This window comes from Camelus bactrianus, chromosome 7 (assembly GCF_048773025.1).
Source record: "Camelus bactrianus isolate YW-2024 breed Bactrian camel chromosome 7, ASM4877302v1, whole genome shotgun sequence".
NCBI lineage: Eukaryota > Metazoa > Chordata > Mammalia > Artiodactyla > Camelidae > Camelus > Camelus bactrianus.
The window spans coordinates 71,830,371-71,847,273 of NC_133545.1; the positions used below are offsets into that span (position 1 = coordinate 71,830,371).

At 32.8% G+C, this 16,903-nt stretch overlaps 1 protein-coding gene across 2 annotated transcripts in view; it reads left to right on the forward strand.

Moving 5' to 3' along the window:
• Positions 1-586: 586 nt before the first annotated feature.
• The window catches only part of GNAT3 (G protein subunit alpha transducin 3), a 47,867-nt gene continuing 31,550 nt past the window's right edge, over positions 587-16,903 (forward strand). The window contains exons 1-2 of one of the 2 annotated variants that reach the window (XM_010946642.3): positions 587-737; positions 16,820-16,862. In XM_010946642.3, the coding sequence (XP_010944944.1) occupies positions 620-737; positions 16,820-16,862 (161 nt within the window). In that variant the 5' untranslated portion in view covers positions 587-619. The remainder of the gene's footprint in view (positions 738-16,819; positions 16,863-16,903) is intronic. The other variant, XM_045510463.2, reaches the window with a different exon arrangement.

Sequence of the window (16,903 nt, forward strand, 5' to 3'; positions counted from 1 at the left end):
CATTTTTTTAAGTGTTTTCTAATTAACTGACAGATGCCAAAAGATTCTCAATCATTCTGAATCATAACCTAAGCATAGAAAGACTAGAAATCTGGATGATTCAATATAAAAATTCTGAGAGTGATACTGGAGCAATTACAAAGAATTTGAAGACCCAGATAGCTGAAGATAAGATGCAAGCTTGTTGATTAGTAACAATAACTTTAAATCATGTAGCAAAGATTGCCTATTAGTGAGAAATATGCCTTTTGAACTGCTCATTTCAGATTATCTTTAGCGGACAGATTTTGACAACTTTCTGCATTATTGTATGCTATTCTCTAAGGAAGATGAGCAGGATTTTGAAGATGTGCCAGAAGTAATCATTTAACTTGAAAGCATAATGAATTTCCTCTTTAGCTATCAACCACACAACCCTATGGTTGTATAGTTTTACCCTTTGATCAGGTGACAGCTGGGAAAGCAATACCTTAGTCAAAGCAGAGTGTTGGAGAGGAGGGAATGGGCTGTCAGGGACGTCAGCAGAGCACTGCTTTTGCACCCTATGTCCAAATCAGAGCTCTGCTTGACATTTTAAAAAGTTTGAGCAGATACACTGACCAGTATCTAACACTGCAAGATGGGAAGTGGAATTAGTTCTGAGAGCAAGGAGTCAGCCAAAAGATCCAAAGAACTAGAGAAAAAGCTTCAGGAAGATGCTGAGCGAGATGCAAGAACAGTAAAATTGCTGTTATTAGGTAATATCATTTTTTCCTTTGCCTTTAAAACCCTGATTTTTTTTTTCAATTGTGATGTATTTACTTTTCTCAAACTCTGATTTCAAGGGTGTTACTATAAGAGAGATTTATTATGAAAATGTGTCTGGAACTTAACTAGACTTTATGTTTCCTCTATAAATATTCATTTTTGTTTAGCATTTTATTACATGATTTTTGTTAAGCACAGAGACAAATATTTATTAGCTGACTCAATTTCTGTGTCAGTAATTTATCATTAGGAAAACTCATGTACATTTATTATTTTATAGTACCCTAACAATTTCCTGAATAGCAACTTAATGTGGAAAATAATCCTTTAATTACAAGTTATAAAGGTTTATGTCATTTTGTTTGAAAATGTTGAGTTGTTTAATATCAACATTAATTTGTGATTTGATTATTTGTGCTATTAAAATCAATTAGTCTCAAGTTATTTAGAGAATAATGATAGAGTAAATTATACTAATATTATTCAGGCTTCTGAATACTGCCCGTAATATATCTGTGTACTTGAAAAATACTCTATTTAAATCCTTTTAGGGTATTTAAATATTCATTCAGGTCAGGATTTCTCTTATCTTTTATTCCCTCAAAACTCAGCACATTGTTTTACTACAACTATAAATTCCATACACGTTTAATGAATTAAACGTGTATGGAATGAAAACAATCCATATACCACATTTTCTTAACACAGAATTTTTACTATGTAGTGGTCACTGGAAGGTACGTATGTTTTTGAAATAAAGACCTACAAAAAGAATACAAAACGAGGGCTTTCATTTACTCATAGTTGTGTTTTCTTCCTGCTCTTAGATATACACAAAAGGACTTCATTTTATTTTAGAATTGTGAATTTTTCACACAACAAAATGTTCTCATATATGTGGGGGAGGGGTGGAATGGTCCCTCTGCTGTGTGTAATTTGCTCCCTGTGACCAGAGTATCTCAGAAACCCACTACAGGATTCTTAGCACTTGCTCCCCAAGGAAAGGAAACACTCTCTCCCTTTATGCTCACGTCTTGATGCCTCACACTTGTCCAGAGCAATGGCAAATAACCACCTAGAGAGGCCGGTAACTTAGAAAGAGTTGGGGTCAGCTCTTACGAAATGAGCAAATATACTTTCCCTAACACTCGAGAATATTCGCTGAAGCTTTGATCAAGAGTGCAAATAATGTGGACATAGAGAAAGCAAATAAAAGGTGAGAGGGAAAACCAAGCATTCCTGCAAATGCATTGTGTCCCTCTTGTACAAAAAACAACAGCACAAGAGTAGTGATACATTAAAAATCCCCATGTTTGAGTAAAATTTCAAAAGAATAGACTTATTTTCAATATACCAATTATTTTTTAGGTTAGAGTGTGAGCTAGATTAAGAAGAAGGGTAGCGTTTTGTACCAGAGATATCAGAGAGTCATTAGTGGTACTATTACATCTTTTGCTTTCCTTAGACAATCACAATCGCATAACTTCATTTCCAGTGCCACGAGACTTACTTGGTTCCAACACTATGTAGACTGAACTTCTCAGTCACATCTTATTTACACAAATGAATCAGATTCCCTTCAGCTTCTCCTGTTGCTATGGTATTCCAAACACTGGACTGTTTTCACTACTGGACTCTATGAGTTCTATGTCTAATGATTAACTTGTCAAAGCCAAACAACAAAGCCTTATAACAACTCTGCTCCAATTCTCATTTTTTAAATTGAACACCAATTCTCTAAACTATAATCTTTATATTTAACTTGGATTCATGAAAATATGATAAAAGCATTCAGTGGAACTAAACTAAACCTTCCTACCCTCTCATCCCACACCACCCTCAAATCTCCTCACTCACAAAATCTATTTAATTTCTCCCATCATTGAAGCAGTGATTCTCATTCATCAGCCTGGTCCTAACAAATGTTTATGTTTATTAATGAGTGTATGTCACGTGGCACAAACCAGTTAAGAGTTACCAGTAATCAGACCCTGAGGCTAACTCTATTTTTATAAAAATTAGAAATCTGAAACACATTTTTGACAGAATTCATTCTTTATGTTGATACTCTTATTATCCAATGAATTTCTAGGTGCTTAAACCCAATACAACGTTCCAAATTTAACACGGAGTATTAAGCGTATCACTGGACACAAGATTTCATGGAATCAGAAGAGCTATATTGTAATGCTACTCTATAAGTAAAGGTCACCTTTTTATCATAACTTTCAGACATTCAGTAAAATTATAGAACAAACACAAAATCTGTTTCTCTAGCAAAAAGCAGGCTTCAGGAGAGCACTAGAGACAATACATATTCCTGGCTCATTTGATAACTCCTATCAAAAGAATAATATCATGTACTTAACAAAAGAAATAGCCTGGAAAGTTGCCCCAGAGGAAGTGCATTTTAATAAGGAAAACAATTGCTAATGAATAAACTGTTCTCTTTCATAGACTTCCTATGTCAGTTGTTTTGTCTTAATTTATAAATGTTTGATTAAACTTAAATTCTGTTCAAAAGAAATACCTCTTAGTTGATTGTGGAATCAATGTGGATCTATTTTTCCTCTGTCTCCTCTCTTTATTATTTCAAATTTTAGTTCAAATTTATTTATTTACCACATTATTTTTTTTGTATTTTTACAAATTTCCCTCAAGAGATCTGGTTAGATTCAGAACTCTGAAGTACAGGGAAAAAAATAGTTTTGTTTTTTTCTTCTTATTTGAAACCTTGCCACTTTCACTCTACAATTCTCAGTAAAAATATCAAAATAAGCTTTTAGCCAGTGATTTCCAACATCAATGTTCATGGTGTTCATGGACTGTTCATCACTGGTATTCTATGCCTTTAGTTCTAAAATTATTTATTCTTTATTTTTCTATGTGCTATGTTGTAAACATTACACTATTATTTTTTAATGGTGCCATTTCTGAGTTTTATTGTTTTAAAATGTTATTCCAGTCATCTGGCTCTTAGAAATATGAACCTGGATGAAGTTTAAAATTTTTTAATCTACTTTAAATGTGCTTATATATACTTAGCTATTCAACATTTTCAGATTTTCCAACTCGTGCCGCTTATTCAACCAATGGCTATTTTGGAAGATCTGCCACTTTTTTAGTATGACAGTAGGAGAATTATAATGATTCTGATTCTATTTAAAGCTTATTACAAAATAATTGGTAAAATAAAACTTGGAAAATGGAATTAGCTAAATAGGTCTGTCCACCTGGCAGAGTGGAGGGAATACAGTTTAACTCTGGTAGAGTGTGTTTGTAAGCCATTTGAGGTAAAAATTGATTTGATAATATTTTCATTGAGTGTTTGGTTTTTTCACTTCTCTGAATGACCTCAGCTAGACACATAACCTCAGAAAAATGATGGCTGTCAAAGCATTTGATGAATTGTAAAACTCCGGACAAATGGGATTATTCTTACTGTAGGTTCCTAGAATTGTAGGTTTTGAAATAAACTGAATATCAATAAATGAATATAATATTTCTTCTGTTGTGTATACCAAGAGAAAAAAGGACATAAGACTTGGGATATATCAAAATTCTTATTTGTATTTTTTTTTTTAAATGGTCTTTTCATTTTTAAAAACTATTTCTATATATGAGTGAGAGGATGCAGGAAACTGGAGGTGTTCCTGAGTCACTGGCTAGATTATAAATGATCAAATGTAAGAAGCTGTATTTTGAATTTCTATTACAACAATAGAGTCAATGCCTATTGTGGATGTGATCCACATAAACAGATCCCCTGAAATAATTAATTATGTTACCATTAAAACTTGCAAAGCAGAATTAGGAGAATTAAAAAGAAAATTTCTTTCTGATTACTAGCAATGAGAATCTTGTGAGCAACAAGAGGGACATATTCCTGAATAGTGTTTCCAATTTTTTATCTGTCCAAATTAAAGTAATCTTTTCTTCCTTTAATAATACTACATTAAAAATATTTGGGGGGGTTGGGAGAGGTAACTTGGTTTATTTATTTATTCTTACAGGAAGTACTGCGGATTGAACCCAGGACCTCATGCATGCTAAGCATGCACTCTACCACTAGAGCTATACCCTCCCCCTCTAACAATACATTTCTGTTTTAAAATATTATACACTATTTTATTTTGTTTCTAAAGATACCAACCTTATGAGTGCACGAATATTTTTAATACAAATATTTAAAATTGCTTTTCAGTAGAGAGAAAACAGGGAGAAAAGGTCTACTTGGACCGTTTCAATTTGTCTCCAAAGTGCAACGAACTACTTGTACCAAAGCAATTCAAACGTTATAGAGGCAAAGCCAAATATTTAAAACGCTGTGTTTATTTATAAAGAATGGCAGATGGCAGCATCAAATAGCTTTTTCTACAATGTCCCTTTCTTTCCAATCGGCGGAAAGTGCTTAGACAAATGTTTTGCATATATTTGGCTGTTTCAGATTAATTTATCTCAAATAATCAGTAGACATTAAACATAAGGCTCACAAGTCTCTCACATAAAAGATGCAAACAATTTATTACGGCATTCAGTATTTAGCCAAATGATGGTGTTTGTTAATGAGATTAAATTATCTTGTCTTGCTGAGAATAACTCTTGTTAACAATAATTTAACAGAGCTTCTCTAGTAGTATCACAGAACATTTTTACCTTCATTTGTTTCATTCAAACCTGAATTACTGATTCAAGAGCAATATACCACTATTAAAAATATTCATGTAACCAATATGAATCATTAATAAAAATTATCTACCCTTCCTTTTTGTTAAAAAGAGGGCAGGAAAACATTGGATAGTGTAAAACCTCTATATTTTTCATAAAATATACTTCCAGGTAGATTCAGATTCATATTCAGAATCTATCTCTTTTGTTTCCTCTAAATACATCAATACTTTTAGAATCTGAACCTAAAGTAGGATTCAAGGTGAAACTGAGGGTTAGACTCATCAAGATATGAAAATATCTATTGTTTATTAGATCCCAGTGCTGATGAAAGTAAACTCATGGGTTTAATTCTTGCCTCAATATTTTATACTAAAACAGAATGAATTTGTTATTTAGAATTGCGCCTTTTTTAAGATATCTGGAAATTGCACTCTCTGACCAGCATTTGATTTTTTTATCTCTTATACTTTTTCACGCTTATTGAATTAGTTCTTTGATTTCACAGAATTCCCTTGAAAATCACCCACTTTGTGTGTGTTCCTCCTAAAGTCTGAAATGTTCTGTCTCCCTAATCTTCTACCTTAATTGGCATTCATACCCTCAAACCTGGATAATTTCTGAAAGTTCTCCATTTAATACTGTTCTAATAACACTATTTCAACTGATTTCCTCCAAAGCGATGTTACTCAATTAACATCTTTTCAGCCCTCAATTCTGATATAACCCTGGCCCCCATGAAAACTTATTTTCTTCATTCCCAGGTGTTAGAGAATAAAACGATGTATCATCTTCAGTTTCCTGGCTTACAGTTTCCTGTTTCTAACTTTAGCAGGGCTAATAATTTTACTTATTCCTACTAAGTTTTCTACTAAGATACCTTGAAAGACGGCTGCTTCTACATTTCCAACATCACCTTCATCTAGACTCTCCTCCCCTCCCACCTCACCCTAGATGACCACCCCTGTGTAAGATAGTGATCAGTCATCATCTCCAAACTCACTAAACTTTTATTTACTCTCTTCTGCTTCATCTAGTTTTAAGGAATTGGTGGTACTCCATTTTCACTTAAGGCTAGTTTTAGCCTTTGTGCTATAAATTCTACCTCTTTCCATATTTTAAGAATTTTGCTTTATGAATTATTTTATTTCTTTGCTATTTTCAAAATTCTTCTCTGCTATCTCCTTCTTCCTGGCATAGAATGGTATTCTCTATTCACCTAAAAAAACTTTACTTCTATAACCCCTTTATGAGTATTATAAGTATCTTTTAAAATCTTTTTATACTGAAATGTTTCTCAAAGTAGTCTATGCTCACTGATTCTATTTCTATACCATCTACATTCTCATCAGTTAATTGCAATCTAACTTCTATTTCCTTCCCTTTACTAAAAAATGATCTCTCACAGAACCCTGATAACCTATAATTCATGAAACTCAAGACTTCAATAACTGAATCTCTCTTCTTTCTAAACTCCTGTACTATCTGCAATAGTTCCTCGTCTTTTATATCCCTTCACTCCTAACGTCATTGGAAACTTGTTTACCTGTCCATTTAAAAGTGGTTTCACTCACCAAAGTTTGTCCTTGGGCCTTTGTTTTTCAATCTGCACTCTCTCAGGGACCTCCTATCAGGTCTTAACTATCCCTTCTAGAAGAATGACCCTAATATCCCTTCTTCTATGCAATTTCTTGATCCATATTTGCAAATTCCTATTATCAATGACCTGATTGTATGTTGGGAGACCTCAAAATCATTTAACAAGTTTACATTGCTCCCTATTCATCTCCAAACTTTTCTAAATGAGGTTCCTCATTGCATTCTTCTCCATTATGTCAACTCAGTACTTCAATCTTCCTTAGCTCCTTTCTTTGGGATCATTCCCCATCCAAAACTCGATCTTGTTACAAAGTTTAGCTTTAGCTCTACCACTGATAGAATGGATCTCACATTTCCCCTCACTGCTCCTGTTATTGTTTTCAATCTACAAGGAAACCCCGTGAAATCAATAGTATTTTCACTATATAGAGAAGACAAGGAGAACTTTAAGAAGGTAAATCAATTTCAAAGATCACAAGTAAGTTTACAGGAGAAAAAAGCCTTTTATTTTTATCATCGTCAGTTTTAAATTACTATCTGCCTTCTAAGTTCTATGACAACAGAGAACATGTCTACTTTGGCTCTTCATTGAATTCCTACAGCTTGGCACAGGAAAGCATGCATGCATAATGCAGGAAGAATGACAGAATCAGAATCTAAAATATTTCTGTTAAGTTGTTCATGGTGACTAAAAGCATAGACATACATTTAGCATTTGGAAAGAGAGCTGAAAATAGCCATATATGTCATCTCATAAGGAGTTTATTTTTTAGGTCAGTGAAGTTTGATAGGTTTTAATAATGTAAATGCAATTGATAATACTTGGATTTTTTGTCAAAGACCATCCTGGCTATGCTATGAGACAAAGATTTTATGAGGATAACCAAGGTGAGAGTGTGTAAATTTATATATATATATGAAAAAGGCAAATGGCAGAGCATTAATAGTTGGTAAAAGTGAAGGATATATAATATAGGTTTCTAGTGTACTATTTTCTCAAACTTCTGTAGGGTTTATGTACTATGAAAATTAAAAAATTGAGAAAAGTGTACACTGGGATTTTTTTCTAGCAAAATAAAATACACAAATATATCTGCAAATTCATCCATGTTACTTTACAAATGAATTCTATCAAATATCTCATGAGCAGATCATTTTAAAATCACATAAACTTTTTTTAGGAAGTTCTTCTTGATGCATTATTTGACAACCTTGAGAACAAAACTTGTCAAAGACAATGATAGGACACTCTCCTTCACAAACGTAGATCCAAAAATCAAACCAAAATATTAGCAAACTGATTCTAGTAAGGTTAAAAAAAAAGAAAAAAAAAAAGAAAAAAGCCAGAGTTGGGAGGGGGAGTTGTCTCAAGAATGCCTGGTTGAAATACTATTAAAACATTAATTAATACTATTCACATTATCAAATGAAAGGAGAAGGATCATCATGATGACAACAGGAGGTACACACATACACACACACACACTCAATAGATGAACTTTTTTTATCCATTCCTGACATAAACTTATAATTAGGACTAGAAGGCATTCCCTTAACTAGATAAACAGTAAGCACAAAAACCTTCCATAACTGTCACACTTAATGACAAACATTTAGCATCACTGACTACAGATAGCAAACAGGGACTTATGGGCATGATAGTTTCCTACCCTTGACCTTCCCCTCTTCCATGCTCTTATCAGAGATTCGCATGAAAGTAGACAGGGCAAAATTTAACACTTGAGTAAAATTCAGAATTTGGAAGGCTATAGCGACAGGTAGAGTCAAGTATTCTAAGTGATCTCAACTAGCAGAAATAATTGGCCCAAAGAGCAAAATGGAATTTAATAAGATATATTTGAGGTTAAAAATCAACTATACACATGTAGTATACACATGTAGTAAGAGGGAGGATCTATTTACTAAGAGGTAATCTGAGAAAAAAGCAGAAAAATATTGATTACTACAAGATCAATACAGGTAAAAGAATGTAAAAAAGCTACAAAAAAAAAAAAAAGAAAGAAAGAATAAAGAAAAGGAGGCAAACTAATCATGGTCCCTATTAAGAAAAGTATTCTACTTAGAAATAAGCACCAGATTGAGGCAGACCTACGTTGCATCCCTATCCAACTACATCAGAGTATCAGTGCTGTCAATAAAATCACCTGATGTCTATGGCATAGTTTTCAGTCACACAGTGTTTCAGAAGGACATCAGCTTTGGCATGGAGTGTAGTTCAGAGGGTAAAGGGTCTAAAAATCATGTTCCACAAGAAAAGATTAAAGGAATGAAGCATGTTATACTTAAAACATCTCTTAGAAAAGAGCATGCTTCAAATAATAGAGAATGTTGAGAGCTCATGGCAAGTTCAAGTATGTACCAGGTATTTTATACCTGTATTTTAATCTACCCAAACCCTAACAGGTAGTTATTAATAAGCCAGCATTAGGAAAGAGGAAACTCATTCTCAGATTAATTCTGACTGAGACACCCGAAGTCAGAAATGAGTACAAGCTCACATTTATCAAATTCCAAAACATGAGTTTTCTTATTACATTTTCTTACCTTCTGTCTAGACTATCTGAAGGGATGTAATGTAGAAGAGACAGATAATTTTGTTGGTGCTCAGTAAGAAAGAGGAATAGTGAGTGGAGTAAAATTAAGTTGCTTCAAAAAGGGCTATCCTAAAAATCTTTTATGCCAACAGTCTACCAGCAGATGACAAGCAGACACTGCATACCCATATGTCTATGGAAGTTTACATCTTTCATATTAATTTAAAATAAGTGATTTTTAAATAATTTATAACTGTTGAATTAATTTTGATATTGACATTACCAGTGCATACCTAAAAAGAAAGCAACACTACAGCATTACTATGGGAGCCAGGATACATAATTTCTTTGTTTTAAGGTAGATCTGGGACTTTGGAGGAGTTTCATAGTCTCAACTAAACTCATTTTTCTCATGCATAGAATGGAGATACAGAAACAGCTGGTTGATTTCTAAGGTTTCTTCCTTCTACACAATTATGTGAGTTTTAAGACCACCTACAAAAAAACCTATGCACACTTACAAGTCAAAAAGTTTATTTTCATTTGGCCTGTTTTAACAAGTTGTATGAAATGAGCAATCAAGCCTTGAGTGTGTTCAGTTGAAGTTCACTTACGGGTTTAGATATCATGTAGCTTTAAAATTGTTTTCAGTATTTGCAAATAAAAATGTGAGATAAAATCTCTTCTTATTAAGAATGAAATAATTTATGAATATTAAAGTATGAATTAAGTATAAATTTAAATATGTAATTATTTGAAACATTTTCTACTCCAAGGTAACAAATGTGTATCTTGTTAAAATTTCCTCAGTACTCCTTGACCCAGATAATAATATTACTGATGATCATACTAGGTGTGGCCCTTCCTAATTAGGAAGGAAGAGATTATTTCAGGATGTCCTTGGCCTATGTAAACAAACATGCTATTTTGACGTCTATATCTGACTCCATAACATTATCTAATCTTACAAGAAAGGAATAATTACTGTGAACTAAGACCCAAAAACACAGAGACTGGGATTCAATTTATTACTGAGATAACTTTACAAAGGGGTTCCAAATAATAGATAAGATTTTGCAGAGTAGCTTTTCTTTAGGAACTTTCCTGTCAATGCTCTAGTTGTCTATCCTGGACCTTCATATATAAGCCTTAAGTCACTACAGAGAGCAAGAAATGATCCAGTTGCCTTTTTTAAAGTCTTCCAAAAGAAAATGTTAATGTTTCATACAGAGTTTAATAATAATAATAAAAAGTACTTGTTATTTTTCAAAAATGATTGATTATTCTGCTAATCTGAGACACATTGTGAATGATCAGTTATCAACAACTTTTATATAATAACACACCCACTAGCATCAAAAATAATTTTGGAAACTTGCTAGGTCTTACTGACATCAGTATGATTACCAGCTGGCCATATTTATGAAGCATAAAAGACCACTTTGAATGTATGTCAATTCTCTCATGTAGTCTAAAAAATCACTTTTTTTTTCCAAATTTATGATAAATTTTTGACTAGTCATTAATATAGAATGACTCTAATGAAATTTGGCAGTTATTGTTTAAAATTTTTTTAAACAATGTGTCCAATAGTGGTTCTTAATTGATACTGTATTTTTCAATGATATATATGCTAGTACAATTCCTGAAAATTCTTTGTACATTATTTCATTATTCTCAATGCAGGTAATTGATTTAAATAAAAATTATCTGAATTATTTTCACTTCATTTTAGAAGTCAGATATTATAGCATTATTTAAGGAAATGTAATTGATAGTCAGAAATGAGACATTCTTTTCTCAGACTTAGATTTCCTCCTAAGTCTTTTTCCCCAGTATTTCCAGTCCAACTGAATAAAATGTAATACTAAATACACCTGAATGGACAAGTACTGGAGTTCCTACTGGGCCCACTGGTTTTCCTTCCATATACCTATAACTTTGCAGTTTTCCATATAGCAAAATTTGAAAACATATGTCTAGAAAAGATATCCTACAAATCTGTCATCTGTGTAGGATGATGCTACAATTTCTACTATCCCCTTCTACTGCTGGAGAGTTTAAAACAAACCTACTAAGGAATGTTTTATAATCTTATTGGGCTTTTCTTATCAAACTTTTCTTTCAAGTGATGTACAACCTCGAGCAAAGTAGCAAATTATATAAAGCCAGCAAACCAAGATATTGTGTAAATCTCACTGATTTACTCTTGCCAGTCTCACAAACAAGTAATGTGAAACAATATAGCCAGTTGTCTCCTGAAAAGATGTGAGGCAATATTTTAATGGGATTTTCATTTTAATCTCAAATATTTCATTCATGGACATAATAGCCTTTGTTCAATGAAATGGTTATTTCCAATCTATGAGTTTGTGTATGATTACATTAAAAATCTATGAAGAATGATCATCTCAATAGATGCAAAAAAAGCTTTTGAGAAAATCCAAAATCCATTTATGATTAAAAAAAAAAAACCTCTCCAGGAAGTGGACATAGAGGGAACATACATTAACATAATAAAGGCCATATGTGACAAATCCACAGCTAACATCATACTCAATGGTAAAAAGCTGAAAGCATTTCCCTTACTAAGATCAGGAACAAGACAAGGATGCTGTCTGTCACATTTATTCAACATAGTTTTGGAAGTCCTAGCCATAGCAATCAGAAAAGAAATAAAAGGGATCCAAATTGGGAAAGAAAAAGTAAAACTGTTACTGTTTGCAGATGACATGATACTATACACAGAAAATCCCAAGGACACTACCAGAAAACTACTAGAGTTCATCAATGAATTCAGTAAGGTTGCAGATTAAAAAATTAATATTCAGAAATCTGCTGCATTTCCATATACTAACAAAGAAATATCAGAAAAAAAAATTAAGGAAATAATCCCATCTACCATCACACTGAAAAGAACAAAATACCTGGGAATAAACCTACCTAGGGAGGCAAAAGACCTGTACTACAAAAACTATAAGACACTGATGAAACTGAAGACAACACAAACAGATGGAAAGATACACCATATTCCTGGATTGGAAAAAATCAATATTGTTAAAATGGCTATACTACCCAAGGCAATATGCAGATTCAATGCAACCCCTATCAAATTACCAATGCCATTTTTCACAGAACTGGAACAAAAAAATTTTTTAATTTCTATGGAAACCGTAAAGACCTTGAATAGCTAAAATGATCTTGAGAAAGAACAGAGCTGGAGGAAATCATGATCCCTGACTTCAGACTATACTACAAAGCCACAGTAATTAAAACAGAACAGTACTGGCACAGAAACAGACACATAGATCAATGGAACAGAATAGAAAGTCCAGAAATAAACCCTTGTACTTATGGTCAATTAATCTATGACAAAGGAGGTAAGAACGCATAATGGAGGAAAGACAGTCTCTTCAGTAAGTGGTGCTGGGTAAACTGGAAGCTACATGTAAAAAAACGAAATTAGAATATTCTGCAATGCCATATACAAAAATAAACTCAAAATGGACTAAAGACCTAAATGTAAGGCCAGATACTGTAAAATTCCTAGAGGAAAACATAGACTGACACTCCTTGACATAAATTGCAGCAATATTTTTTTCAATCTGTGTCCTAGAATAAGGGAAATGAAAGCAAAAATAAGCAAATGAAGCCTAATTAAACTTAAAAGCTTTTGCACAGCAAAAGAAACCAGAAACAAAATAAAAAGACAATCTATGGAATGGGATAAAATATTTGCAAATAATGAGAGCAACAAGGGATTAATTTCCAAAATAAACAAACAGCTCATTCAGCTTAATATCAAAAAACAAAAACAAAAACAAATCCAATCAAAAAATAAGCAGAAGACCTGAACAGACATTTCTCCAAAGAAGACATACAGATGGCCAACAGGTACATGAAAAGATGCTCAATATCGCTAAATATCAGAGAAATGCAAATCAAAACTATAATGAGGTAGCACCTCACACCAGTCAGAATGGCCATCATTAAAAAATCTACAAATAATAAATGCTGGGGAGGGTGTGGAATATAAATTGGTGCAGCCGTTATGGAGAAGAGTATGGAAGTTTCTTAAAAAACTAAAAATAGAGTTATAATCCTGGGCATATGTTAACATATACACACTACTATATATAAAATAGATAAAGAACAAGGACTTACTGTATAACACAGGGAACTATATTCAATATGTTGTATTAATCTATAATGGAAAACAATCTGAAAAAGTATATATGTATATATTATATGTATATATACATACATATGTAAGTATATATATGTATACACACATACGTATGTTATATACACATATATACACGTATAACTGAATCACTTCGCTGTACATCTGAAACTAACACAACATTGTGAATAAACTATATTTCAATAAAAATAAAGTTTTTAAAAGGAAAAATAATATAAATAGAAAATTTAGAAATACAAAAGCAAAAATAAGTTATAATTTTTCCATATTAAAAAAATCTATAATGAAAGATTAGCAAATTGCTAAGGCTGATTTTGCATTCATCAGCTTTGTGGTCAAATTTCACACTGTGTGTTGTGAACCACACTAGCATAAAACTATAGGGCCAAGTATGCTGGAGGTTTTCCCAAGAGGAGGATTCTATAAATCATCACCGGCAATAAAATCATTATTTCCCATTGCTTCACCACTCTAATTTCCTCAGTATCCTTAAGGTGGGCAGATACATTTAAATATGTCTGAGAAAAATAAAAAACTTGTGAAGTCGAATTAAATTGAGATAGAGTTATAACTGTTCATCAGTTTAAGAAAATATTGTTAGACAGAAATGTTCAGTGTGAAAAATATATATAACAAAGAAGACGAAACTATTTTTGAAGTATGAGTTTAAAGAATTCATTTGTTTCACTGAGATTCTACTATTAGGCACTATTCTAGGTGCTTTGGATACATGAGTGAACAAATAGACAAATTCCCTGCCCTTCTGGAATTTACTGTGCAGTGTTGGAAAACAGACAGGAAAAGCTAAGAATAATATGTGAATAATTTGTTACATTGTAGAGTAAGTGCTAGGAAAAAAGGGTAGAGTAGGGAAAGGAAGATAGTGGGTGACTATGGGGTTAAAAATTTAAATATGGTATCAGGGTCCTTTGATTCAATATGGATTTTCATATAATTTGAATAAAATGATGAAATTCAGGGTTACCAGAAGTCATGTTACTTCTGCTTACATAAAATCGTACCAGTTTTGGTAAAACAAGGCAGTTGATTGGCACGCTGGTAAGGGATATGTTTTTCTGTCTATTAATTGGTCTTCCTAAATTGGGGTTTTTCCTGGAAATTTTTTAAACTGCCTACGTTGTGCTGCTTTGAAAGTGTGCCTGTTAATTTTGGACAAATAAGACTTTGAAAATGTCCTGTGACCTAATTTCATAGTCATACATCAAGGTCTTTGCTTCTTTTAAAGATACAGAAATTAGTATGAGAAGACTAAAAATTTACTCTTTAGCATTTTAGATCAGTCTCTTGGTCCGAATCATACTTTGGTATCATATTTTTATTGATAAATAATAAATAAAATTTTAAATAAATTTTAAAAGATATGATTTCATATCAATTATAAAATCTTGAATTTTTCTCAATAAAAATGTACTGATGATTCTATCTAAAAATGTTATGAGCACATTTGTATTACCAGGCATCACCTGCTTTTAGTGACTCCCTGCCTTTCTCCCGTCTATGAAATCAGAACTCTCAGACTTCAAGAAATTGCCTGAGTTTGCTCCTCCCCCAACCCCATCCCTCACATGTGTAGGACTCATAAATAAAAATTAAAAGCTTGTTTTGATACTCTATCTACATTAATTTTAATCAAATTCTCTCATCATTTTCACTCTCAATTCATATTCACTTATAGTCTCGTTTCACATAGCAGCTATTTTTATTCTATTCGTCATTATAAACATCCTTATATGATTTCTCCTGAGTCCCACTGCATTTATCCTTACACATCACTTCAAATTAATTTTGGTTTGTTGTCATTTAAGAGTCAGTGTTCTTTTTCCACATGGACATTTGGTTGCTCCTACATCATTTGTTTAATATATGGACAGTATCTCTAGACTGTTCTCTTCACAAAACTCTGCAACATTTCTTACATCCTTGGATTCTCAGATAACATCATGTATATTATGTCATTACAGTCTTCTAATAATCTTGAGGTAAGTAATCTCAGTTTAAAAATGAGGAAACTAAGAGGTTAAAGGATTTACTGAAGAGATGTCACACACACACACTCACACACAGGTGCAGAGTCAAACCCTCAAATCTAGGTCATCACACTTTCAGTATTTCTCGGTTTTCATTTCCAAAATAAATATTCCTTAAGGGTAAAGGAGACTCAAATACACTCAAAAGGCCTTGAGACATAGCCTGAAACAATCACTGATTTTTTTCACTAAAGGTTCATGTTTTAAATTTTTTTAATCATGTAAATTTTGTATACTTTTACATGTTTGCCAACCATAGTAGAATACAGTTGTATATTGTGTATTGTCAACTAAATAAATGTTACAGATAAACGCAATTGGTTGTCTATGATATACTATCACCCCGTCCCTACCCCAGAATGTGTAATCCATTTTGAGACACTCCCATATCACTATTATCCCATAGGATCTTAAGGTTTGCTTAGTATTATTAGCAGGTTTCCTATGTTTAAACAGAAGAGAAAATACCTAAGTAACAAGGTAAATATGGATAAAGACAAGAGCCAGTCCTTCAATCAGAATAGGCTTTGAACAGTTCTAGAGATAAAATATTGTTGTTTCTATTGGTTTTTTCTTTTCCTTGCTATTTAATCAAATAAGATATACGAGGAGATATTCTGGGAGAATGAAGGTGATCTGGAGACTATAAAGTTGGGAACACTTGAGGGGAGGGCTGCAAACCCAGGAGATAACAGCTTTCCAAATTATATCCAAATGCAACAACAGAAATTTTTCTGATGGTATACACATCTTGCTTCAGAAGATACACTGCCTTGGAGCCAGAACTATATCTGGAGCCAGTGTCAAAAGAAGGGGGTTGGTACTATTTTGGAAGGTAGACAGCTGGCTACCTTTCTAGGCTTGACAGATTGCTCTCCTTCATTACATAGGAGAGGTGTCTGTTAAGGATTTACCCGTGAGAAAGTGATAGTCACAGGTTTTAATATCTATATAAATTTGGTGTATTAGTTGATAAGACTCCCACCTTCCTGTTGCAGGAGCAGGAGAATCTGGAAAAAGCACCATTGTGAAACAAATGAAGTAGGTACATCCTATCTTAAATGTTTAATATTTGATGTCTG